Consider the following 27,857-nt stretch of genomic DNA (forward strand, 5'->3'; position numbering starts at 1 on the left):
CAACGATAAATGTTGACATTTTTTCTTCTCTTTTTGCTGTACCACAGTTTTACCACCAATGATAGCATCAGCACGGTGCAGCTCAATTTATAAGAGGATAACATTTCATCTTTAAACAGTTACTGAGTGGGTTCATAAAAAGAATGCGCTAATCCATCTATAAACTCTTGGTATTGTCAAATGTTAATATGTCATCCATAAACCCTTGGGTCACCTGGACACATATGGCCCTGTGATGTTGTATGCCATCAACCCAGGTCTACCTTGTTGCAGCCGTCGTTGTAAAACATTTTGTGCCAGGGCAGAGCAGAACATTAATCAAATTGAGCTGAAGAGCCAGGGCCTTTTTTTGTTGCTGCTGCTGATCTGTTTAGCACAACAGTATTTTACAACAGGGTCCCCACTCTTCAGCATAATGGCATCAAAAGGAGGTGATAAATAATGGATTGAAGATCACTTAAACCTCATGGAGCGGGTTACTGTATTCAAGAGATTGTGTGCTGCTGTTCAAATGACAAACCTGGCTCTTTAGGCGGCAGTCAGAAAGCAAAACAGGATCTCTCAGATAGAGCCATAAAATGGCCTAATGTGGTGCAAAACATGGCGTCAAAACGACAGTTTAGACACCTTGAAAAAATAACTGGGTGAAAAACATAATTGTAATCTGAAAGTTTGGGGCTGCTTTGCATTTGTTTTGATGGGAGGCTAATGACGTAATGTGTTTGCATTAATGAAGCCTCTGGGCCCGTCTTCTTAGAAAATGTGATTTTCCATAAAATTTGGTTCCTATTTCAATATATTGCTGTGAATCAATCAATCAATCAAATTTATTTGTATAGCACATTTCAGCAGCAAGACATTTCAAAGTGCTTTAGATAATTAAAATAAAAACAGCATGTGACATTAAATAAACAGTGAGAAAGAGAGATTTTTTTTAAAAGATAAAAACATTAAAACCCCTTTCAAGACTTCAGTTAAACATCGTTTAACTGGGATTCTAACCCTCAGGGACTTTAGTCAAAAACACCGTTTGACAAGGACTCCAACCTCTAGGTTTTTAGTTGAAACTCCGTCAACTGGGACTCTAAACCCCATAGAACTTTAGTTAAACGTTGTTTAACTGGGACGTTTTGAATAAACAAGTCTTCTGATTTTGCTTTGTTGCCATAAAGTTTAAGATCATCCCACTAATTTTGATATCAGAAAATGTAAACAAAACAAAATAGTTTTGTATCTACCAATACACATCAGTTTGTGATGATGCCTGGTTGAGTTAAAGCAAATTCAACCAAAATTCCTCTACAATGATTTGGCTTTGCTTGACGGTAGCAGTTACTGCCCAAAGTGGCATAAGCAGATTTTACATTTAGTTGCGATTACTTTTTCACATACGATGTTTACCCCCCTTTATAAATATACAAAATTGAAAACTGCATTTTGTGCTTATTGAAGTTATATTTGACTGATATAAAACAGTTTGATGACCTGAAAGAAAACAAAAACAAATCTGATTTTAAAACCCAATAAATAAACATTTTTCATACCTTTATAAGTCTTCAATAATTTAGTTTACACAACAGTCAATTGTTTATACTTCATGCATGGGTGGAAATCCTGGGTTGGTCGCGGGGGTCCCAATCCTCCCCCCAATCTTGGACATGAAAAAACCAGAAAAGGTTTAGGAATAATGCAACTTAGCCAGTTATAATTTAAATAACACATAAAATGTATTGAAAGCCACTACAATAAATCCATATTTAAGATTAATTTTATCAAGTGGAATTATTTATGAGAGCTTTTTTTTATTTAGAGCCTCAAGTTTTTGTAAAGGTGTAGCAGAGATTAGATCAGTGACACTAAACCAAACTTATATCTTAGCAAAATCTGAATTTTAGTTTGACTTCTTTAGGGCTCAGCAGCCCCAAAGAAAAAACACACATTTGATGTGCATCATCACTTACTAGTTATTTTTGGTCCTGCAACTTGAACATATTAACATTTTAAAAGATATTTTAAATTATATTTCACTGTAACTTTGCCAACCCCCCGCCCCAAATTTCCCTGTTTATTGTCTTCCGTATATTTTTTGTATGTAGCTGAATTTTGAAACCTCATATTAATATTTATTTGCCCAATATTGTGGTAATCTACTTATCTATCCAGATAGATAAGTAGATTACCGTATATATGAGGGAAAATAATGTGATCACCTCTAATAACTTTGTCATTCTGTGCTGCAGCTGCCTAACTTACTGCTGCCGCTCAGTGGCGAAACAACAAAACAGCACAAATTTGACAAATTGTTCCTGAGAACCAATTCTGTAAAGTCTTGCTGTGACAAAGTTAGGTGTTTTAATGAAGAAGAAAAAAAAAGAAAAGAAAAAAATGATAAGCATCCTAATAATTGCCAGCGTTGCGAGTCCAACCAGAGATAAATAGCAAAGAGATCTGGAGTGAGATTAGATCACACTCCATATCTTAATGGGATCCTCTCACACGCTATTCCCATTAATGACCAATCCCCCAATTATGTAAATCAGAGTGGTCACTACCAGCCGGAACCTGAAGTCACGTGCATAAACACCAACGGTGTCAACAACGCAAAGAGCGCTAATTGGCTGCTACTTTTCATATAATTGCAGCAGCCTGGGTCGCGTCCACGCCTGACCCCGCCTTTGAGTGATGTTTTTTCTCTCCCAGCTCACAAACAGTTAATGGACCAATTAAGACGGTGAACGACAGCACCACTTCCTGCAGAGTGAGGGGTAGCAAGAAAGAGTCAGAGGGAGAAACGCTCAAACCGCACAAGACACATGACCCAAGGAGAGCAGTGGGGTTGACATGGAAACTGGCCACAGAAACATTCTGGTTCAAATTTAAACTATTAACTAAATTGTCAGCAACAACTTACTTCTCATGCTGTCGCAGACTATATGAAACTATACAGAAAACATATAGCTTTTATTTACAGATTTTAGTGTGAAAAGTGCCTCCTTTTATTTATTTTTATTTTTTAATAGATAATAACAATAGATTTTCTCATGTGCTGTCAACAAATTCTCCCACCAGAGTAGAACATTTCTGCTGCTCCTCCAGAGCTGACCTTGGGTATTCTGAAGCTCTCCTTGTACCATTATGTTTACATTTTCAGATGTTGAATGAAGATGTTGAAGCTTGGGTGCATTTTTAAAACCTAACCTATTTTAAACTATTTAAGCTAAGACTATACCCCACAGTATAATGCTGCCACCACCATTGTTTCCACTTAATTGATGACTCCTAATTACTCCTAATTGCCTGATGTGTCTCCTCCTTTTTGTACACCAGTTTTTTTTTTGTCAAAATGAAATACAAGGATTTGATTATAGTGTAACAAAATGTGCTAACAGTTTTCATCTCTTAAAAGTTCAGTTGTACCATTTAAGACAGCAAACAGAATCTTGTAAAACTCCAAATATCAAGTTTAATTCTAAAAGAGTCAGGAGTGAGGAAAAAGTTTCATGTACTGCCTCTACCACAGACTTTGCCCACCCTCTATGACTAAGTTATGCCCTGTCATGTAGTCGGAGGCGTCAGATGCCAAGTAGACCACTGCGGCTTGCAGATCTGTCACTTGAGCCAGTCTTCCAGCAGGAATATCTGACAGCCAGCGCTGCACCAGAGGCCTTAGATCCTCCGAGTGGATGAGAGGGGTGTCAACAATCCCCCTGAAAAACAGAGAAAGCCAAAGAAAGAGAGAGAGAGAGAGAGAGAGAGGAAGGAAAGAAAAAAAAACCTACAATGAAATCAGAAGGCATCACAGCACAAAGCCAGGAGTGACAGTGTTGTTTCAGAGGCATCACTTTGGTGATATAAATAAAACCAATTATCCCACAAAGAATATGTGGTGACATGGCACCATTGATATTTACCGCAGGTATAGGGGGGGGGAGAGGGGGGGCTTTATTGACTGGAGCCCACAGGTAAGATGAGACGTCTGGAGTAATTTGCTCACATCCATTTTTATTTATGCTATTCATACATTTCTCAGTTTGAAACTGAAACTAGGTTCACCTTAACCAGAAAATGTGTGTTGTTAGCTTCCATCTGAAAAAACACGTCAACCGGCACAATTAGCGTGACAATGACTGAATCATTGTTTCAACCCTTGGATATAGAATTCAAACATTTGGTTAAATTAGCATGTGTGACACCCCTGGTTAACATATTCCACCTCAATTCTATTTCTCTTCAACCGCCCTGTTATCTGGAACCTGTCCTGGCAATCAGAGGTGCTGTTTTCCCTCAGCCAATTTTCTAGATAATGCAGCTTATCACCGCTGCGGCTAAAGAAGTTGACAATAGAATCGGGCTCCAGTCTGCCTCACGAACACTAATTGCCCCTCACACTCCTTCCTTTTTTATGCATATTTACCAACCATCACTTCAAAGAAATCAGCGGACCATTGAGACATGCTATTCGCAAAAGGGTGGAGAGCGTGGGGAGAATTGGATTAGAGAGACAGACAGAGTTGGTTCTCTGCAAATTAAAATGTGCAAACAAGCCCATGATAAATAAAGCCAAGTGTTCTGGGCCTGCTTTGCCCAGAGCGGCCGGACGGATCTGGGCTGAGGATGCTCCGGTTAGCGTCAACTCCTGCTTCCTCTCTCATATTTGAACACGCAGATGAAGAAGTCAGAAAACTGTGTTCTGCAGTTTTTTTTATTCAAACAAGGCTCCATTGTTGCAGCTGCTTTGAGCAGAAAAATTAGAGCAAGCTCTCAGTCGACTCATCCCTCAAGACCTCGTCTAATTAAGCGGCGAAATGTTCGCGGGCGTAAATTAGCGCATCGCTCTCAAAGCAGAGCTCGTCCTCAGATAGCAAATACGCTAATCACAGCTTTTGTTTAACCACCTAATTCTTCACGACAATCAAACAAGCTGAACGAGATGAGAGGTGAAGAGCGGCAGACACTCACGGTGAGATGCAGTTGACACGAACTCCTCTGTCAATCCATTCAGTTCCCAAAGTCTGGGTCAGTTTGACGACTCCAGCTTTGGATGTGTTATAGGAAATCTGCTTCTGAGGATGGGGCACTGCAGAGGAAAGAAATGTTTATAAAATTACGTGTCTTTGCAAGGAAAGACTTGGAAAAAAATGTTGAATGAGTTAATTTATAGCTATTTCTAGCCATCAAACCCAATAAATTTCTAATCAAAGGTTATAATAAAACTTGAATAACTTGATGACTAAAACAGGTTTTGTTTATTTTGGTCACTTAGCATTTTATAGAATCAGAAATCTGTTTATATCACATTAAAATCTCTAAATAACTTGCACAGACCCCCTTAACTACATCAGGTATCTTCTTACAGGTTGCACACAGCATCCCCTGACTAAGTCATACCTTTTGTTGGATGTTTATGTCTGTTCAATTCTGGGCCATGAAATCATCAAAGCTCATATTTTCAGGGATAAAATGCTAGTGTCAATTCTAATTTACTGCAAAACAAGTATTTTCTCCTAAGTCCAACACACTCCTCTCCATCATTTTTTAAAAATATATAAATATGGACTCGCTATCCCAGGATATTAAAAACTATCAAACAAAGCCCCTCTCTGCCTTATTTGTAGTGGCAAATAAAGTTTCTGTTGTGTTCTGTGTTTTCTGTGTTTAGTCCTGTTCCTGTCCTGTCTTCCCTGTTGACTGCTTCCCATGTGTCTCATTCCCTGATTATCCTCCCTGCGTATTTAAGTCCACCTGTTGTCTTTGTCTCTTGCCGGGTCCTCGTCATACGAAGAACGTCAGTTGTCTTCATCTGTCTTACCTGCCTGTTCTGTTCCTTGTGCTTTAGTTCTGTGGAGTCTATGATCATTTTTCTCACCATCAAACATTCCACATCATGACAGTTTCCTGTGCTAAAAACCACAGTAAGAATAGAGGGATTCTTCTGTCTTCTTTTTTTATACAACCGTTTTGCTTTTTCCTAACTAAGATGAATTAAGTGGTCACTTGCTGGAGGAAACAAGATGTAAAATCAGAGGAAGCTCATCCAAGGATACTTTTTAAACTGGCACAGGTTTCCATGCTATTGTATCTTTTTCTGTTGAAAATGTTGATTTTAGGTCTTTTTGCACTGCAGGTCCTGGCCTGGCCCAGCCCAGCTCCCTTCGGCCCTGCACTCCAGCACTGGTTGTTTTGCACTGAGTGGAGTATGACTATGAAGGTGGACCGGACCGTCATGTTAGTCAACTTCCTGCTAAACCTGTCGAGGAGATCTCCCCAAGAACGTAGAATATTTTCACTCTTGGTTGTCACGTCTAGCTCATTTTGCATGCTCTTCTCAGTGAGGAAGCTAAAGGAAACATGCACCTCACCTTTACGTTTAACTAAAAAAAAACCTCATCCGAGTGTTCTCTCTGAGCTGGACTCATGTTTGGTCCTGCTGAACTACGCTGCGGCTTGTGGGATGCAGATGCAGAAACAAGACCTCGTTCAGAGTGTTGCCGACTTCTGATCGGCTCAGTTGAAGTGGCGCTTTAATCCCAGTGTAGCACAGAGTGCAGATTTATCAGCCTCATAATGATAAATCATATTGACATATATATATTCAGTTTAGCGAAGATGAATATTTCTAATTTAGGTGCAATTATAATAAATATTTTTATTATTTATATGCAGTTAACGGGGCCACAGGCAGGGCATGTTTTGTTTCACATATATTTATCTGCTTGATGTGTGATGGCACAATGAGGATCCTCTGTTCAGCTTGTTTAATATTATTTTAACTGAAAAGAAAACAAAATGCAAATTAATATGTCATTATCATTTAGAAACTTATGGATAAGAATATGACAGGACATCGAGAAAGTCTAGTGCTCTTCTGACCTAGAGATTCAAGACTCGTCTCTGTCCTGCCCCCACAGGCAACGCACCAATCAACAATCAACCAATCAACAGCTGACTCCAAATCATCCCTGTCTGACCATCCTGATTGGAACCACAGCTCTTGATGTTCCAGGATGGGACCAAGCCAATGCATAAATGCTCAATCCGGCTTGAAGCCAGGACCAAGCTTAGCCCCTTTTGCAGTACAAAAGAAAAATATTGTTGCCACTTTCTGGCGCAACTTGGTTAGTTTATTTGGAATCACTCAAAGCATTGTTTTTTTGGGTTTTTTTTTTGGGGGGGGGTTAAAGTGAAAAAATCTGGAGTTGTTTAACCAGGTCCTCCATTATTTTCTGTTCTTAAGTACACCATTGAAAAAGTCTTATTCAACTGCTAAGAGAACACTTTGTTCAGCATAATCTTTAGCTCTAATCCAACACAACAAACACCAAGGCAACTTAATATATTTTTTATAGAGAATGGGATCCTAATGTTGCACTAATGTCCTAATGTTAGCACATTCCCCCATTGATAGGTATGCTAATCGCCACAGCTGTGTTCGACTATGGTAAATTGAAATTTGGAAACCAGACAAAGTGGAAGATTTGTTTGATCCCAGCATTTATTCAAAGATGGTGTCAGTGCCAAATATGTGGGTGAAATAAATTTTCACTTAAGCAACAAGTACACCTTACTTCAGTAAGGAAATTAAATTGTTACCAATGCCTGAGATTTGGCCAACTTGAGAGAAAACTAGATATTAGCTTCTTGTTTCTACTACACATATGAATGTATACATTATAAAATATAAATGCCCCATGTCAAATATTGTTGCCATATGGAGTTAACAACTGTAAGTGACCATTTGCTGACATTTTGTTGTACAAAATTAATATTTCTCTTGATTTGTGTATAATTTTTTCATCCAACTTGTTAACAATGTTAACTCATAATAGCTTTCATCTAGCGCTAAACTAGCTTCACAGGTTTTTTTAATGAGTCTGGACTGAGTTTCATCATTTTCATGTTAATTTTGAAAATACCCATGACACACTTTCAGATTTAGAATCATTAGATTAAAACACAAAAACAGTTGATTTTCAAATCTTTTGTAGACTTAAAATATTTTCCTAAAGAGAGTCAACAGCATTTTGCTGTATATTACAGCATGCTGGTGCTTCTGGGCATTACATGAAAAGTTATTTCATTTGCTGCTGGTAACTCTGTGGATGAAGTCATGTAAAATTAATTGCTCATAATGCCCAGTTATGCTATGTCCTCAGCAACAAAAGTGGGGAGCCATTTGTTTGCCCTGACCATCACAGATGCTGCACACTGCATGGGACGCCGGGACAGGGGCTCATTTTCTGCTGGTTGATTAATCATCACAAGGAAGGCTCCAAGTTACATACAACTTTAGTAGTTAACCTCATCACCCACTGATCTGACTGCCAAATGGTTTCAGTGTGAGACCGGGATGATGAATACCGGCCAGCTGTGGAGAGGTAAAAAAGAAACCCGTCTTGGGAAATAAATGGCTGGGAGCATTCAGCTTATATTATTCAGTCAAAAAATGTGCATGCTAGAAGTTAAAACATTTTGAAGCGATGAAGAAATAAACGAAAGGATGATGAAAAAAATAGATAATTGCATGTGGAATGTCAAAGGGAATACTAGCAGCGGGTTTGGGTTGTGCCGGATGAGGCCGGGCTAGGACCTGAGAGGAGCAGAGCCCGCAGCTTACACGCATATTGAAGGTGAAATCCAACTTATCAGGACAGGAAAGAGAGCTCGCAATGCCTAACAGCACTAATCCTAGCTCAAGACCCGATGATACGGCTCCAAAATATCATTCAGAAAATGCCTTCATCCTTTAAATAAACGTGCATTGATGTTTTTCGCCGACTTAAAGAACAGTAATCCCCCGAAGAAGGAAAAAGGAGGCTGAAGGCAGCGCGTTCTCCAAAGCCCTCTTTAACATTCACCCAGCTACTTACTGCTCCGTTTCTGGGTGAAAACATGCTCTTTATCGCGCACGCTTACATTCTGAATACTTCCGAGCAGATAAGAAGTTCAAATGATGTACTCATCTTCCCAGAATGAAGCTGCTGTTGCAGAGCGTATCACCATGGAGGCGATTTGTGCAGGTCAGAGTTAGCGAGCCACAAATCCATCATCAAGATCAACACACCGCCTGAATTTTTTAGAAATTTAAAACGATTAAGATTTTTTTTTTTTGCTTTTTTGTTGCATGAATGTTTTGAGCTCAAACTAATTTTAATATTGAAAACAAATAATGTAGGAAATTTGGAAGTGTAAATTCAACTTTGAAAGGATCTATACTGATCCACTCTTGATTGTGTTAAAATGACACTTGAAAGTGTTATTTGTGAAAGAGTTGAATCAACACTCTGTCATGACTTGTGAGGTTGAGTGGTGAGGGACCCAGGATGAGGATGATGATGATGATGAAGACTAAATGAATAAACCACAGAACGGAACAACAGGCAGCAATACGTTACACGACGAGGATCCAACAACAAAGACGACAGGTGGACACAGGGAGGGTAATCACAGAAACGAGACACAGCTGGGAACAATCAGGACGACACAGAGACTCACAGGGGAAAACAGGAGACAGAAAACCTCAAACTAACACAGAAAACAGAACCTAACACACTCAGTAGTTGAAATTTAACACACATCAGTGTTGATTTACCTACACTAGTGTATATTGTCAAAGGTTAACACTAGAAATGTGTTAATTTAACCTAGAAGTGTTAAATATAGAACAATATAGAAATCTGAGTTTTCAAATAACCCCTCCCAACCCCACTAAGGGACAAGGGTGTAAAGAAAATGGATGGATGGTTAGAGTTTTCAAATACTACTGGTAGGGTGTGCTGTGGTGGTGCAGAGGTTAAGCACAAACCATATATGGGGGCCATAATTCTCAATGTGGCTGTTGCAGGTTCGCTTCCTGGCTTTTACTGCACGCCTTCTTCCCCTTCTCCCATTACCCACTTTTCTGTCAATTTTCAATCAAATAATGGACACTAGAGGCAATAAAACATTTTTTTCCCCCAGAAAATACCACTGGCAGTCAATAATCCCCAAATTCATACCATTATAAGTTGCAGTATATACTTTTTATTTCAAAACAAAAACATCAAACAGCACTGACAGCAATATACAACAACGGTGACACATTCATGGTACTTTGCAGGTGAAGTGTGCTTTGAAAGTTCATCGAAAGCGGCCATGGAGGGACAGGGATGGTCTTGTGATCACTGAAGGTGAAGTGTCTTTGGTGCTGCTCTTATTTTCACTTTGTAGAATCACTTTCTCATTGGCTTTGTTTACTATTTGAATGTAGCTGTGCTATATATTATTAATATTTTTTTATTATTTGTCATCTTAGCATTTTGTCAAACATGGGAGCCAGTAGCTTTCTCCTTGTTGTGGAACCAGAACAGCCCTTCCTCCATGTACATGTTGGAAGTAGGATCATTACAGCAACCACATACCTCCACATATCTGACAACATGGTCCACAGTTTGACGTGAGCTGCTTTGGCATTTTTCTTGTGGCCTTTGGACATAGGATGAAGCAGGTGAACCAACAGAAGAATGCCTGTTTTTCCCTGCCTGGAAGGAAAACAAGAAAAGTAGCACACACATTAGGATAATAAATAAATATTTTTAAAATAAGTGTGAGCAAAACTAATCAGACCCATCTGGGTGTCACCATCATATTCACATATTCATTCAAAATACTCTGTCCCCCTTTAGCCTGGAGAGCATTTCACCACCTACAAGATAAAGCATAAAGCATAACAAAGTCAAAAATAATGATCATGAACACAACTCAGACATTAAGTGTTACATTATCATTAAGTATTATAGAAATTAGCTTACAGAAACATTGTGGACAGCAATAAAAGTGCCACAAGTACAAAACATCAGAGTCAAATGGCTCAATTGCCTCCTAATTGCGTAGAGAAGTTCTCCAGAGTCCTGCTAATGACCTAATWACTGTATTCGGGTGTGATGCAGCAGCGGCACATCTAAATGTTGCAGGACAGTGGCCCTCCAGGACTGGAGTTTGACACCTGTGGCTGAGATCAAGCCAACGGTCCAGCACAGTCACTCTCCCCATTATGCAGTCTACAGCCAAAAACGTAAAGAAAACGACCTCCGCAGCTAAATAATGTTAACTCAAATGGCCTTCAGATTTTTCTGACAATTTCAATGTTTGGTTAACCACCCGACACCTCATGCTACACCTGCTTGGCTAGCTCTAGCTTCTAACAAAATAATAAACAGTCATATATAACGTAATATCCAAACAAATAAACGTACGTTAAGTGAACTATGTATATGAATTGATACTCTTGTGCAAACGGAAAATTAATGCATCCATAAAAAATAGTCAAAAACACGATCATTTTAACATGGAACTTACCTTGTTATGATGAGCTCCAGACAAGACGACATACTGCTGCCTCCGCAAACACCTGACGTCACAAATACGTTGCAATTGTGGGAGGAGCTATCTGGTATTGATTTCTAATCAACACTAGACCGAATTGGTGTTAGTGTTAATTTAGAAATCAGACAGACCAGACAGAATTGCTTTTATTTAACACTGGAATAACACCAACTCTTTAGGGAAACTAACACTCATGTTGTTGAATTAGACCAAACTTATTGTTGAATTAACACTGTATTTTTAACATACAACAACACTGGAAATCTAACACTTTTGAATTTGCTGTGTAGGTCCTATGGAGGAAAACTGATTTCTAACAAGCCCATTAACTATAGGGATTCTGAAGGTTTTACCAGTTTAATTTAAGACTTTTAAAGAAATTTAAAACCTATATAGAGGCAAAAGTATTTTTAGACTTTCAGAATGCATCTAGTCTCGTATGGGTTGGCAGCATAGTGAATGAATGGTGAAAATGAACATTGCCCAGCCAACTGGTGATAAATTTGCACTTTACCCACAATGGGCTCAACAAAGCTGGTTAACTAGTTAGCAAAGGCATATTAGCAGCTAGTTACAGATAACCTCAACTGCCTCACAGAATGCAAAGATGTGTACGGAAATGGTAGGTGAAATGAAATAATCGTGCCCTAAAATTAAGAACATGTGATCAATGTATTTAAGGCCAACTTACGTTTTTTATATGTATGTAACATTTTAAGGCCGTAATTTTAGATACATGAATTTAAGGCTTCTTAAGGATGCATGGACACTTCAAACTAGCTGTTCTACCCTTGGTAGCAATAACTGATGTGAACTGAATTCAGCCACGTTAGGGGAAAAGAATTAAGCGTGCATTAAGCGTTTGAAGTAACGCTGCAGCCATTGCAGTCCAATCTAAGTCAAGACGTTGACGAGACCATTCCAGAAAATACATTTAGTTGTTTTTTTTCAGAAGAGGACTTGCTTTTGTGCTTTGTATCAGTCACTCATTCATTTGATCACAGTAAATCTTTAAAGCCCCGACGCAGCGTGTCAGATGCACACCACCACTCTTACAGCACCATGTTTGACTGGCAGTATGATGTAAAGTTCTACCTTTGAATCAACAGTCTACAGAATATTTTTTCACACAACTCTTGGGTATCACCAAGATTCTTTCTGGTAAATGTGAGATGGACCTTTATGTTTGTGTTGGTCAACAGTAGTGTGGATGTCATTAGTGGTTGATATTTTTGCCCATTTCCTCTATCGTATTGCTCAATCATAAACTCTGACCTTTTATGCAGAAAATGAGACCTTTCATTCTTTTGTAACCTCCTGGACTCATCAAACAATGCTGTCATTTTTGTATACCAGACACCCATGAGAATATCTATCACTGTTCTGTTTTGTTTTTCATAAAGTGTCTCTCTCTGTTTGTCCCAAAGCTTAAGAAAGAATGGTCTTTTTTTTCCTCTTATTGTATGAAATTATTATCTAAAAACATTTTCCCCTTTACTTTGCTTGATAATAAAACATTTTTTGAAGCATATGAAAAGCAGAAGTCTTTAAAGGGGCAAATAATTGTGCATCACATTAGATACTTCTACTGCAGCCATGTCTGAGGAAAGGAAGAATAAAGCTGTGATGCAAGTGTGCAAGTGTGGTGATACCAGGGCACACACACACGCACACACACACGCACACACCCTTTGATGAAGCAGATGGACAAAAAGCTGTCATTGTGCATTTTAATTGGACGTTTACAGCTGCATTTCCAGCTTCCACTTGGTTCATATGGCTCCCATCTGATTACACATTATGACAATATTATAGCAGATGTCTGGAGCGATAAAGTGAATTCCTGAAGGGCTGGACGTAATGCGGGCAATTGATCATTTTCTTAAAGCAGTCTCTATTTACCAGCATACTCATGTATTACAGTTTGCCTCCTGCAAATCGGGACTGGTAGAGGAAGTGAAAGAGGGGGGACCCATATGGCACACCATTTTATTGGGCCAATCCTTAAACCTTTAACTTTAACCGCCGATGAACTGCTTGCACCAGGCGTGACTTTTGCTAGGCCCTCACCAAAACTCTCAAAGTATCTTACGCTGCTCAAACAAGGCCTGCAGGGCTCATGTTGGTGTTTCTTCTTTTTTTTTTTGCCTCTGCACAGGAGCCCTCCCCTCCCAAGTTGGACCTCAGATTGTCTTCCTCATCCGCCGCAAGGCTCTGGAGAGAGGGGATGTTTGTTATGATGCAAAAGTGCCTCGGAGAGATGCAATCACGACACTTTGTGCTTTTTGCTGGAAGCGGCGACAGATGCCTTTGGATCTCGTTGGAGCGACTGAATTTAAGTGAAAGCTGCCTAGTCTTGTTAGCGACAAGAACCTTGTAAATTACACTAAAAGAAACGCAACAAATACCTCCTTTCTACTGAGTTTGAAGTGTACACTCTTTTCCCCTCCTTTTCTTGGCCCAATGGCTCACACCAAATCAAGAGATTAAATGCTGACATTGAGCAGCTCCAGAGAGAAAGAGAGAAGAATGCAATCATTACTCACCTATTATACTGGCCATGGAGGCTGTGTTAATAATCTTTCCGTATCCTTGCTTTAACATCACTCGACCAGCCACCTAAGGTGAGGATTCAGAGGAAAGAGACGCGTTATTACTACAGGCTGCACTGAGAGGCTGGAAAACGTGTAGTTTATCACAGGAGATAGGAGCGTATTGGATGTGCCCAAGAGGAGCTGAAGATTTGGAAGTTGTGTGTTTAGATGTGCAACTGTGGGTTTTACCTTTCAAAGCTAAAAGTTTATAAGTGAAGATGAAATATGTGTGCATGTTTATTAGACTTGGGCATTTATTGTGATAAATGTGTTTTAATTTATCGCCATTACAATAAATTCCAGTTAACAAGGTTTAAAATTTCCCAAAACGTGTTTTTGTCAATTATTTTTGCTATTCTCTCCACACTTTTTTTCCATAGGTACAGGTACGACAGGGAAGTAGGGCCACTGTAGATAGAAGAAAAAAGGAGTACATTTTTGCCAAAACTCTCAGAAATTTTCTAAAAAAAAGTGAGAAAAATTCTGAGGTTCAAGTTGAAACTTCGTGAGAAAAAAACTCAGAAATTTATATATTACATTTTCTAGAAAATTTCCTAGAAAAAATGTGGAAATTTTCGGAGCTCATAAAGTCGAAAATTTCAGGCTTTTGGAAATTGCCAAATTTTTTTCTATAGGATTTTTGAGATTAATCTACATTTTTTTGATGGAAATTTATTCTTCCTTCTTTTTCTACACTAGACCTAAAGCACCATCACATACAAGGTAATCAATACATATCAATAAATTTAAAATTCTAATGCTTGTTAGTGATACAAATCACTTTTTACGTGGCTAGCATCCTAAAGATGCATATTACAAATTGGAATATTTCTCAAGATCAGCATTTGTGTTTGTAGGCTAGAACTGTCATGCTACACAGTTAACTAAAAACAAAAACAAAAGAAAAGAGGAGTACTGTCACTTTTATCCTTAGCACAATTTCTGATAAAAAAATTTTATCAAAAATTTTTATCAAAATTTGTGATAAAACTAATTCCATATTGCTCAATCCTAATGCTGACACATTCCATTTTCATCTTAGATTCTGATGTTGTGCAGTCCTATGTGTGATAACCAGGAGTAAAAGAATATTTACTCCACGTTGAGGGGCACCGGTGTATTACTCTATGCTTCAAACAGTCTAAAAAAATTCCAGTCAACACTTTCTCTGACAGTTTATACCTTATATGTTTTTAATGATTTTGACCTCGATATAGCTTGATAACTGGCCCATGTCTACTGTGGCCTAGTGAAAAAATATATACTTTAGTATATTTCAAATATTTGTGCAAGTACATTTTAAGTATACTAAGTATTAAGCGTACTACCTATAAATATACAAGAAGCATACTAAAAGCATGCTTGTACCAATTTTGACATTATAACTTTAAATATATTTTAATATAATTGTACCAAAATACACTTTTAAGAAATCTATTAATAAAAAGTATACTTTAAGTGAACAAAATATGTATTTTCTCAAGTGTAAATATACACTTACTCAAGTGTATATTTAAGACATTTTAAATATCTTTAAAATATGTGTTTTAAAGATATTTAAAAGATCTCTTTGAGCATATATTTTAAAATATATGCTCAAAATATTTTAAAATTCACTTAACGCTTAGTTTAAATTATTAATTTCAGTAGGTTTTAAATTACATCTCAGTGCATACTTTAGGCTAATAACGTACAACTTTTTAGGTGCCTCAATAATCTCTTACTATTTTTGTTAAAATGGCAAAGAATTTAAAAAATAACAGTCCTTATAATGGAACTTGGTGTAATGTTGTTTAACAAAGTAAATAATGTGTTCATACCTCAAAATATCAAACATTGACACTTTAGTGACAGAGGTGCTACAACAAAAACAATACTTGTCCTTAACACTAAATGTAGCAGGCATGTTCATTGTACATCTCTCTGAATATGATCTCTTTTCAGTTTTTTAACTAAAACACGAAAATTGTCTTTACCTAATCCATTTTCAGATGTATGATGTAAGATCTATTAGTGAACGGCATTAGCTCCAGTTCACACTCCAGACCAGATGGTGGCAGTAATGCACACTTTCAGTTTTATTGAAAAGCGCCATAAAAAGGACAGCTTTGAAGCCAAAGATAACAGACGTTGTTCAAATTCGCCATTTTTACTCGCATAATATTGAATTTAAAGTAGAGAGCCTTAATTATAGTAGTTTTGGTAAATCAAAGCTGGTGACGTCCTAGTCCGAGTTAGACGACAACACAACTGGACAACAACCGATGGAAATTAAATGTGGGTCACAAAAGGAGCATGAAGGGACGAAGGCTGCTACGTGTTGCTACCTGGTGGTAAGTTTGCTTATTAATTATCTTTTTTTAATTTATAAACAGTACAGTACACATATAAGCAAACTTATATTGGTTTCAGAAAAAAATATTTTATCAATTTTATTATGACTTTTATGATTATTACTATATCATTCACCTTCATGTTATAACTGCATGGAGGCTGTTTGTTGCAACTTAATATACTTTTCTTCATAAACTTGACCTGGTTTTAATTAAGCTCCGTATGACAAAGAGACTGATATAGTGAGGCTGCTGTTGTTATAAATCGTTAATTATTGTTTTTATCTTCAACATATTTTTGCAGTCTAAGCAAATGAAGAGGAAAGAGGAAACCAGAGAAATCAGGTGTTAGGAAACCTAAAGACTTTCTTGTTTCAAACGAGGCTCTGGCTCCACCAGATCAACAACCAGCTCTGAGGATGAACCTCCACATTGTCTTCATGGTGGAAGGTTTATTTATTTTTTTATGGAGCAGCTGGCCACAGTTTTAACAGCAGAAAACTGGTGTGTTACCAACACTAAGTGCTTAATAAATATGACTTGATTTAAAAATAATTGGACAGAATTTATTACCCTTATTAATCTACCATTTCTCTTTCATACATTTTATTCATGACTTTGTCATAGTTTCATCGGATCTGCGGTCGTATGTCTTGGACACTCGGGTGAAGAGAGGTGCTGAGCTGTCCACCGACCACTTCCTGATGGTGAGTTGGCTACGGTGGTGGGGGAGGATGCCAGCCAAACCTAGCAGGCAAAAATGTGTTGTGAGGGTCTGCTGGGAACGTCTGGAACCCTGTGAGGCGTAGCTTTACTCCCATCTCTGGCAGAACTTCGAACACGTTCTGGGGGAGGTGGAGGACATTGAGTCTGAGTGGACCATGTTCCGTGCCTCCATTGCCGAGGCGGCTTATCGGAGTTGCGGCCGCAAGATTGTCGGTATCTGTCGCGGCGGCAACCCTCAAACCGGTTGGTGGACACCTTTGGTGAGGGATGCTGTCAGGCTAAAGAAGGAGTCCTATTGGGCCTTTTTGGCCTGTGGGACTCCAGAAGCAGCTGATGGTGAAGCGGCATGCAGCTTGGGTGGTTGCTGAGGCAACCAAACTCTTCTCTAAACTGGGAAGAGTTTGGAGAGGCCATTTAGAAAGACTTCTGCACGGCTTCGAGGCGATTCTGGTCCACCATCCGGCGTCTCAGGAGGAGGAAGCAGTACAGCACCAACACTGTTTATAGTGGAAATGGTGTGCTGCTGACCTTGATTTGGGACGTTGTGGGCCGGTGGGCAGAATACTTCGAAGACCTCCTCAATCCCACCAACATGCCTTCTGTTGAGGAAGCTGAGCCTGGGGACTGTGGGTCGGTCTCTCCAACCTGGGGATGAAGTCGCCGAGGTGGTCAAAAAGCTCCTCGGTGGCAGGGCCCCAGGGGTGGATGAGATCCGCCCGGAGTTCCTTAAGGCTCTGGATGTTGCAGGGTTGTGTTGGCTCACGCAACTGTGCAATATTGCATGGACATTGGGGGACCTGGCTTGGCAGACTGGGGTGTGGTCCCCCTGTTCAAAAAGGGGGACCGGAGGGTGTGCTCCAAATATAGGGGGGTCACACTATTAAGCCTCCCTGGTAAGGTCTATTCAGGGGTCCTGGAGAGGAGGGTCCATTGGATAGTTGAACCTTGGATTCAGGAAAAGCAGTGTGTTTTTCGTTCTGGTCATGGAACACTGGAGTAGTTCTACACCCTCAGTAGGGTCCTGGAGGGTGCATGGGAGTTCACCCTTGGGGAGCCCCGAGAGGGGTTCTCCAGGAATATGGGGTGCTGGGCCCTTTGATACAGGCTGTCAGGTTCCTGTATGACCAGTGTCAGAGTCTGGTCCGCATTGCCGGCAGTAAGTCGGGCTTGTTTCCAGTGAGAGTTGGACTCCGCCAAGGCTGCCCTTTGTCACCGATTCTGTTCATTACTTTCATGGACAGAATTTCTAGGTGCAGCCGAGGTGTTGAGGGGATCCATTTTGGTGGCCTTAGGATCGCATCTCTGCTTTTTGCGGATGATGTGGTCCTGTTGGCTTCATCGGAACGTGATCTGCAGCTCTCACTGGAGCGGTTCGCAGCCGAGTGTGAAGCGGCCGGGATGAGGCTCAGTGCCTCCAAATCCGAGGCCATGGTCTTGAGCCGGAAAAGGGTAGAGTGCCTTCTCCGGGTCAGGGGGGTCGTCCTGCCTCAAGTGGAGGAGTTTAAGTATCTGGGGATTTTGTTCACGAATGAAGGAAGAAGGGAGCGGGAGGTCGACAGGCTAATTGGCGCAGCATCTGCCGTGAAGCGGGCGCTGTACCGGTCCATCGTGGTGAAGAGAGAACTGAGTCAAAAAGTGAAGCTCTCGATTTACCGGTCGATCTATGTTCCCACCCTCATCTATGGTCATGAGCTTTGGGTCGTGACCGAAAGAATGAGATCATGGATACAAGCGGCCAAAATGCCGCTCTGCCCCAGCCAATCACCATGCAAGAGCTACTTCAATAGGCCAAACAGCCACGGATCCATCAGCTTCAGCCGTGCTTTGACCCACTTCTTCCCCGTCTCCACCCTCAACCTCCCGTGAGTCTTCCAGGCTCCCTCCAGACTCCTTCCTCCAGGCTCTTCTCCATCACCAGTGTCCGGGCCCGGAAGGAAAACTACCTTGAGCTTCGCCCCGAGCCAATCATCCAAACTCACGGTGATTCTCAGCATGCATGTCTTCTGCCAGTGTCCGAGCACCAAGACTTTCAGGCCAATAAAATGTTCTAACTGCTGCTTTTCTCTGTGTGAGTCTCTACATATTGAATTAAAGTTTAATATGTTATGACCCTAACCCTGTTATGGAAGGAGATTTATTTATTTATTTCGAACAGACAAAAAGTGAAAACATTTTTAATTTTTTTCTTGTTTTATGTAGCACAAATTATCATGCCCAATTGACATGCAATTTAACATTTTCAATTTGAAAAAGAGCAGATAAAAGATTCAAGATCTGATGTTTCCCTGTCCCTCTCATACCCATCAACTTATAAACACTTAAATCTTCAAACACCAGATAAAGTTAAATTATTTCCAAGTTACATGACACTTAAATGTTACATTTTTATCCTTAAATGTACAAATATTTTTACGTTTTTATTGCCGTCAATAGCATTTTTGTCTTTGAAACACTCGTCTTATACAACAGATTTCCCAATATGCTGCTTTTTAAACAGTTTCAGGCTTATATTTGTACTTTTTCTGAACTCGTCAATCCATTCGAAAACGAAAACTACTTTTTGTTGTTCCAATACATTGTTTTTAGATGGTTCATTCCTATTCCTATTTAAGCCTTTCCCAATGAATCAGTAAATCACATGATAAACTAAAACAAGCTCAATAATTTCCACGTGCGTGACTGTTTGCTTTTCTTGTATTTCCCTTTCAACCAAAAACTTAATGACCTGAGCGAAGTTGGCTCCCCCACCTTCTTCAAATCTAACGAAATTGGCCTCAAACATTTGTGCTGGTTTGTAAAGCAAAAATGTTTATTTGTGTCACTATCATTTAAAAGATATTAAGAAATGTTTTAAGAGATCAGGTTCTGTCCACCCCCAAACAAAATCAAACAAATTTGGTGTCAATCAACTCGGCTACATTTGTGCAGGTTTGTGCAGCAAAATTTTTGTTTGTGCAGCTATCATTTTAAAGATATTATTGATAACATTCTCCACGGGTCATAAGAGGCCAATAACCCCACCCCTCTTCACCTTTGCAAAAATAAATACATTTTGTGTCAATAAACTTGACTAAGTTTGCGGAGCAAAATCTTTTGTTTGTGCCAGTATCATTGTAAAGATGATAATAAAAAGAGGTCATCAGAGGTCATCAAATAAAATAAACAAATTTGGTGTCTATCAACTTGGCTAAGTTTGTGCTGGTTTGTCATCACCGAAGCATTTTTAAATGAAATTTACAGTTCCAACATGAACAATTTTTTATTGACCTTTGATGACCTGTGGAGATTTTTTTATTATCTTTAAAATACTTTTAAAATGAAAACTTTTTACTGCACAAACCAGCACAAACTTAGCCGAGTTTACTGAGACCAAATGTATTTATTTTTGCAATTGTGACCAGGAGGCTGAGGGAGGGTGGATTTCTCAAGACCCTTGGAGAGCATTTTTATTAATATCTTTAAAATGATAGCTGCACAAACCAGCACAAATTTAGCCACGTTGATATAGACACCAAATTTGTTTGATTTTGTAAAAGTGGTGGGGCTGGTTGACTTTTCATGACTTCTGGAAATGTTTTGTAACGTCTTTAAAATGATAGCTGCACAAATAAAAAAAATTCTGCACAAACGTAGCACAAATGTTTGACACCAAATTTGTTTGATTTCGTAAAAGTGAGGGGGCTGGTTGACCTTTTGACTTTTAAACTGTTATTAATATCTTCAAAGCCTAAGCAACACAAACAAACATTTTTGCTGCACAAAACCAGCACAAATGTAGTCTAGTTGAATGACACCAATTTTGTCTGATTTGAAGAAGGTGAGGGAACAACTGATTGACTTTTCATGACCTCTGGAAACATTTTTTAATATCTTTAAAATGATAGCGGCACAAATGAACAGTTTTGCTGCACAAACCAGCACAAATGTTTGAGACCAATTTTATTAGATTTGAAGAAGGTGGGGGTCAATTTCACTCAGGTCTTTGACCTAGATTTTGGAATATTTAAAAAGTCATTTAAAAATGTTATTCAGAAATTATAGTTTATTGATCTTAATGTGTTCTGGCATTATTCTGCCATTACTATTATATTACTTGAAAATGGTCTCAAAACAAATATTGTCGTTTATCTGAATAAATTCAGGTACAATTTATCATCCAACACAATTGAATCTAAATATCAGAACTTCTCTGTTATAGTTTTTTGACATCTTACCCCAAACATTTCTGCCATTTTATGTCACTAATCTAATTTTTGAGTACCAAGTGATTAACTCAACAATTGCTAAAATGTTGCTCTCAAGATCAAATGATACAACCTCAAAGGTTAACTCGGTTGGTCTCCCACACACCTGACAGCACATAAACATCCCTCTCAGATTCACGCTGAAGGTCTGGTCCCACTCCTCTAAGCTGGTGTCTTCACTGGCCGAGTTCTTGTTAATGCCAGCGTTGTTGCAGGCGATGTGGATCGCTCCCCATTTTGACACGATGGTGTCAACCATCCTCTGCACGTCGTCCGACTTGCTGATGTCAGCTGGGATAGGAATGGCGTTGATGCCTGGAAAAGGTAAAAAAACTTTGATTTTGACATAATCATTAAAACCTAAAACTATAGCTGCTAGTGAAATAAGTTAGTTTTCATTGTTTTAAATCTACGTGATAGTTCAAATTACAAAGAATACATATTACTCCACCACAGGCAACAGGAAATAGCTATGCAAGTTAGCCTTTAGTATGCTGCCATCTGGTGGCCAGATGCTGAATATGGTAACACAATTTATGAATAAAAATAAAATTTTAAAAGTGCAATTATCAAGAAAATGTGTTAAGATGAAAAGTATACATTTTAAGCTATTTTCTGCTTAAGGTAGAAATCATGATCACATTCATAAGTGGAGCCAGCTAAACCAGTTCAGGCCTATTAAAACACTTAAAACTGTAAGCGCAAGATTTTACTTCAGTTATGACGTGGAACGAAAGCAAAAAAAACATTATTTTGACTTTCTTCACAAGGTAATGACGCAGGTGCAGGGAAATGTATGAATGACACTTTCACAATTAAAACGCCTACTTTAAGCGGAATCCCAAAGTAATAATTCCTTTTGAACATTATCGACATCTTATTTTGGGGTTTTATGTGATAGACAGACACAAAGTGAGCAGTGTTCATTGTATTAATAATTATTCAGTTTACCTTTAAGTGCAATTAGAGTTCTATGGCATGTCAGCATCAATTTTTATGTAATGCCACAGATTCTCAGTTTGAGATGAGACAAACCATTAACTTGTCCATTCTAACACGCAAATATATTTTGATACAAACTTTCAAGGCTTTTTGCGAGCAGGACCTCTAATGAATTCCTTCTTGTAACTCACCTCTGACAAAGTAACAAGAAGAAATCTAAGACCTTCAGATGTGGAGCACATTACTAATGGTTGTGCTATCAACAGATCCTTTGATTAATGATCTTGTTTGTCTATTTTAAGTTTAGCTGGGTGACTATGTTTTATTAGCTTTCCAGGTCTGCTGTTTCAATTATAAGACAATGGACTAAACAGTGCTTTATGAGAAATTCAAGGCTTGAAATACTGCTTCATAATGCTGTTCTAAAATTCCTCAGGACTTTCTCACTGACCTGTCAGCTGTGTTCTTTGCTGTTTATGATCCTGTTTGTTTGCTAATTTTCTCAAACAAAACCTCTAAGACCTTCAGAGAACAGCTATGCACACTACACAGTTCAAATCTTTATTTTTAAAAACAATGTATTTTTCTTCAACTTCACATTTACACACTACTTTATGTTCATCTATCACATAGTACCAACTTAAAAACATTGTTTGTGCTATATTTTGACTAAATGTGACAAAAGATGACTAAGCACAGGTACTTCAGTGGTGCAGGGGTAAAGCACAACACATGTGCTTTAACCCTGCACCACATGGGTTGTGCAGGGGTAACAACTTGCAAAAACACATACAGGTTGTTGCAACAACCCATGCTGCAACATTGTGGTATAATGTGGTATACCTCATTATACCACAATGAGGTATAAGGCCACATTGAGGCCTTCTACCTCATTGTGACCATCACATGTTCGAGTCCCAGCCTGATGATCTTCGCTACGTCTTCTCTCATTACCTACTTTCCTGTCCGACTACTCTCAAATAAAGGCCCTTAGGGCAGATGAAACCTTTAAAAAAGTTGACTAGGTGTGACTTCAAGTGACAAAAGGTGACTAAATGTAAATAAACATGACTAAATGCAACTAAACCTGACTAAATACAAATAAAAGTGAGAAATCGAAAGCAAACATGAGTAAATTTGACTAAATATAATAAATTGTGGTTAGTCAATAAATCAAGTTTATTTGTATAGGACACTTCAACAATGCAGTTCAAAGAGCTTTAAAAACACAAAAATACACAATCATAGAAGACACCTCACAGTCAAGAATTGAGAAAACCAGTAAAAATGATATTTTGCCAAGTGCCATTATTACACATTAAAATGTTCATCAATGTAAAAAAAAACAACCATAAAAAGGTGGGTTTTTGTTCTATATTTAAAGGCAATCAGTGTTGCCTATTTTTGCAGTTTTCTGTAAGTTTGTTTAAGATTTGTGGTGCATAGAAATTGAATGCGGCTTCTCCATGTTTGCTTCTGGTTCTGAGGATGCAGAGTAGACCTGAACCAATATATACAACAACATCAAGTCTTTAATGTAACCCAACTCTCCAGTCGTTTCTATATGTCATGGTCAACAACATAGGCATAGGAACCGGGCGGGGTGAGGGAGATGGGAGGGGGAGTGTCACCCCAATATTAGAGACAGGCGCATTTTCATTATTTTCACACTACTTATAAGGATCATGATTGAAAAGGAGAGGGTTTGAGGAGAGGCTTTGAAATAAATGAGTGAAAACTTTAGCTACAGTAAATAGAGTTGAGATGTATAATAATGTGTACAGCTGCAAATTAGTTGTTAAAAATCTTATTCTGTATGATAAAAAACATACTTTTTTTCTTTAGTTAGTTCACATTCTTGATCCTTGATTCTTGATTATTGTAGTGTCTGTTGTAAATACATGAATACATATACATTTGTATGACATATAGTGTAGCTAATTTATTACCATAGCTACTTTGTAAAAGTGTGAAACAGTAACTTGATTATTCAATGAAAAATCCATCTATCAGCTAGAAAATGTGCATCTCTTTTCCCTTCATTGCTCACGTTTGTTTTGCTGGTGTTACACAATAGACGTAACTCACCCCCAAAAAGAGGAAAGTAACAATATATGTTTGATATTGTCTACTCTAACTCTTGTATCTAGTGGGGTCGGGAGGGTTGCTGGTGCCCATCTCCAGCTAAAGCTTCAGGTGATAGACAGGGTCACCTGGACAGGTCGCCAGTCTGTTGCAGGGCAACACAGAGACAGACAAGATACACAACCATGCACACACACACTCACACCTAGGGAAAATTTAGACAGACCAATTAACCTGACTGTCATGTTTTTGGACTGTGGGAGGAAACCGGAGAAAACCCACCATGCACAGGGAGAACATGGAGACTCCATGCAGAAAGACCCGGGCCAGGAATTGAACCCAGAACCTTCTTGCTGCAAGGCAACAGCTCTACCAACTGCGCCACTGTGCAGTCTTAATATACGTTTATGCTCAATTTAATAGAATAGAATAGAATAGAATTTATTGATCCCCAAGGGGAAATTGCTTGTTGAAAGCTAGGTAATAAATACAAAGTTTGTAATATATATAAATAAAATATTGCACAGTGGCGCAGTTGGTAGAGCTGTTGCCTTGCAGCAAGAAGGTTCTGGGTTCGATTCCCGGCCTGGGGTCTTTCTGCATGGAGTTTGCATGTTCTCCCTGTGCATGGTGGGTTTTCCCCGGGTACTCCGGTTTCCTCCCACAGTCCAAAAACATGACTGTCAGGTTAATTGGCCTCTCCAAATTGCCCCTAGGTGTGAGTGTGTGTGTGCATGGTTGTGTGTCCTGTGTGTCTCTGTGTTGCCCTGCGACCGACTGGCGACCTGTCCAGGGTGACCCCGCCTCTCGCCCGAAACGTTGGCTGGAGATAGGCACCAGCACCCCTCCCGACCCCACTGAGGGAAAAAGGGTGCAAGAAAATGGATGGATGGATGGATGGATGGATGGATGCATATTTTGAAATATCACTTAAGAGTGATAGTGTATAAACAAATAAATAACAAGCAATCACATGAATATATTAATAAATAAATAACCTATAAATGAGCACAGAAAAAAATTTAATCAATTAGCACAGACTTGGGCGTTGTAAAGACTGATGGCAACAGGCAGAAATGACTGTGTCACTCTGTGGTGCACTTTGGCAAAATGAGTCTCTGGCTGAAGGGGCTCCTGTGTCCAGCGAGCACGTCATGGATTGGATGAGACTCATTGTCCAAGATGGCCTGCATGTTGGACAGGATCCTTCTTTCTGACACCACTGTCAGAGAGTCCAGCTCCACTCCAATGACTTTACTGGCTTTCCAGATCAGTTTGTTCAGTCTGTTGGTGTCCTCCACCTTCAGCCTGCTGCCCCAGCACACCACAGCATCCAGGATGGCACTAGCAACCACAGAGTCATAAAACATCCTGAGCAAAGTCCGGGAGATGTTGAATGACCTCAGCCACCTCAGAAAGTAGGGGCGACTTTGGCCCTTCCTGTAGACAGCATCAGTGTTCTTGACCCAGTCCAGTTTTTTATCAACGTGGACAGCCAGATATTTCTAGTTTTCCACAATGTCCACACTGACCCCCTTGATGGTAACAGGGGTCACCGGTGTCCTGATCCTCCTTATATCCAGCACCACCTGTTCTTTGGTCTTTGTCACATTGAGCTGCAGGTGGTTCAGTCCACACCATGTGACAAAACTGTCCACAGAAACCCCCTACTCAAGCTCCTCACCCTCACTGATGCAACCAACCACAGCTGAGTCATCTCAGAATTTCTGGAGAAGACAGGTAACAGTGCAATGGCTGAAGTCAGATGTATAGAGTGTGAAGAGGAAGGGAGAGAGGACAATCCCTTGTGGAGCTCCTGTGTTGCTGACAACACTGTCTGACACACAGTGTCGCAGGCGCACAAACTGTGGTCTGCCAGTTAGATAGTCCACAATCCAGGACACAAGGGGGGATTCACCTGTATCGCCATGAGTTTCTCAGCCAGTAGAGCTTGATGGATGGTGCTGAAGGCACTTGAGTTCTTTGACTAAAGAACGTAATTCTCACAGTGCTCGCTGGCTGGTCCAGGTGAGCGTATGCGTGGTTCAGCAGGAAGATGATGGCATCCTCAACTCCAAGTTTGGGCTGGTAGGCAAACTGCAAGGGGTCCAAGTGTGTGGTTGGACCAGAGTGCGGAGCTGCTCCAGGATGAGTCTCTCCAGGGGCTTCATGACACATCATGAGGTCAGCGCCACAGGCCTGTAGTCCTTGGAGTCACAGGGACGCTGTGTCTTTGGTACCGGAACAATGCAAGATGTTTTCCACATCACAGGGACCCTCTGTTGGCACATTCTTGTGTTGAAGATATACTGGAGGACTCCACAGAGCTCTACCACCATTAGTTTGCTGTGTTTTATAATAATAAAACGTTTTTATTATTATTAACTCTTTGGTGCAGAAAACTGATTAAAAATTGATTAATTTACTGCATGTTCATGTATGTTAAGGTTAAGATGGAACGGCACTGAAAGTAGCCCTTTAAACCAGTGGTCCCCAACCTTTTTATTACCGCAGACCGGTCGGGACTTGGAAATTTTGACACAGACCGGGGGGGTGGGGGGACCCTTTTTATTGCAGCCTGTGGGGTTTTCCCTGACTGGGAACGAGGATACAACCTGTTGAATGTGACAGGTAGCCAATCAGAAAGCGTGGTGATGTAAGAACAAAGGGGAATCCCAAACAGCTGACATATCGCGCAACTGAAAGTCCGGTGCATATCGGAGATGATATGTGGAAATGTTTATTATAAAATCTAAAGGTCATTATTATGTTTATTCAGTTAAAAATGTTAACTATGACAAAACAGTTACCTCCGAATCATAGTGCAGCAAATAGAGCGACTGCTCCGTCTTTTATCCACCACCTTTTCTTTTTGTTACGTCTTTTATTTCTTAAAATGAATCCACAAACTATCACTGTTGCTTCTACATCATCATCCGTGTTTGGTTACTCTAAATTCCCGTATGCTATGTTGGGAGTTTTGTGGATTTTCTTCTGGATTCGCGATGTCCGTGACTGGAATCGTTCATGTGGTGTGTTGCCTCTGCCGTGTGGCTGGAGACACGATCGACCGATCAAACCTGTTGGACTTTTATCAACTCTGTGGTCACAGAGGTTTGGAGAATCGGACGACAATTCTTAAATCTTGCCGTCTAAACCAGACTTAAGACTCACAAGCTCTACTCATCTCCTCATGACCACTACTCAAACGCTCTCTGACTCTGGTCGCTATGGTAACGTTTACATATCCCTTCAAAATAAGATACAGATGCGCCACAGAAACGAACATTTTATTTTTGTGAAAATTTTAACTCATGATAATAATAATAATAATAATAATAATAATAATAATAATAATAATAATAATAATAATAATACATTTTATTTCAAAGGCGCCTTTCTGGCACTCAAGGACACCGTACAATAGTAAAAAAAAACTGTGACAGAAACAAATAAAATGTAACAAGTAAAAGTAGATAAAAATAAATAAAACAAAATAATGTATCTATATAAAAACTATGTAAAATCAGGCAAACCAATTGTGTCATGTGGAAAAGGCAGATCTAAAAAGG

General features: G+C 39.4%; 1 protein-coding gene across 2 annotated transcripts in view; it reads right to left on the reverse strand.

The window, feature by feature from the left end:
* Positions 1–3,299: 3,299 nt before the first annotated feature.
* Positions 3,300–27,857, reverse strand: part of LOC103465591 (caffeoyl-CoA O-methyltransferase) — a 66,147-nt gene continuing 41,589 nt past the window's right edge. Inside the window, exons 8-11 of one of the 2 annotated variants that reach the window (XM_008410578.2) lie at positions 21,365–21,573; positions 13,908–13,980; positions 4,960–5,077; positions 3,300–3,707 (exon numbers count right to left, since the gene is read on the reverse strand). In XM_008410578.2, coding sequence (XP_008408800.1) covers positions 3,512–3,707; positions 4,960–5,077; positions 13,908–13,980; positions 21,365–21,573 — 596 coding nt within the window. In that variant the 3' untranslated portion in view covers positions 3,300–3,511. Of the gene's footprint in view, positions 3,708–4,959; positions 5,078–13,496; positions 13,576–13,907; positions 13,981–21,364; positions 21,574–27,857 lie in introns of those variants that run through there. The other variant, XM_017304576.1, reaches the window with a different exon arrangement.

The sequence above is a fragment of the Poecilia reticulata genome, linkage group LG5, assembly GCF_000633615.1.
Source record: "Poecilia reticulata strain Guanapo linkage group LG5, Guppy_female_1.0+MT, whole genome shotgun sequence".
NCBI classification, from domain to species: Eukaryota; Metazoa; Chordata; class Actinopteri; order Cyprinodontiformes; family Poeciliidae; genus Poecilia; species Poecilia reticulata.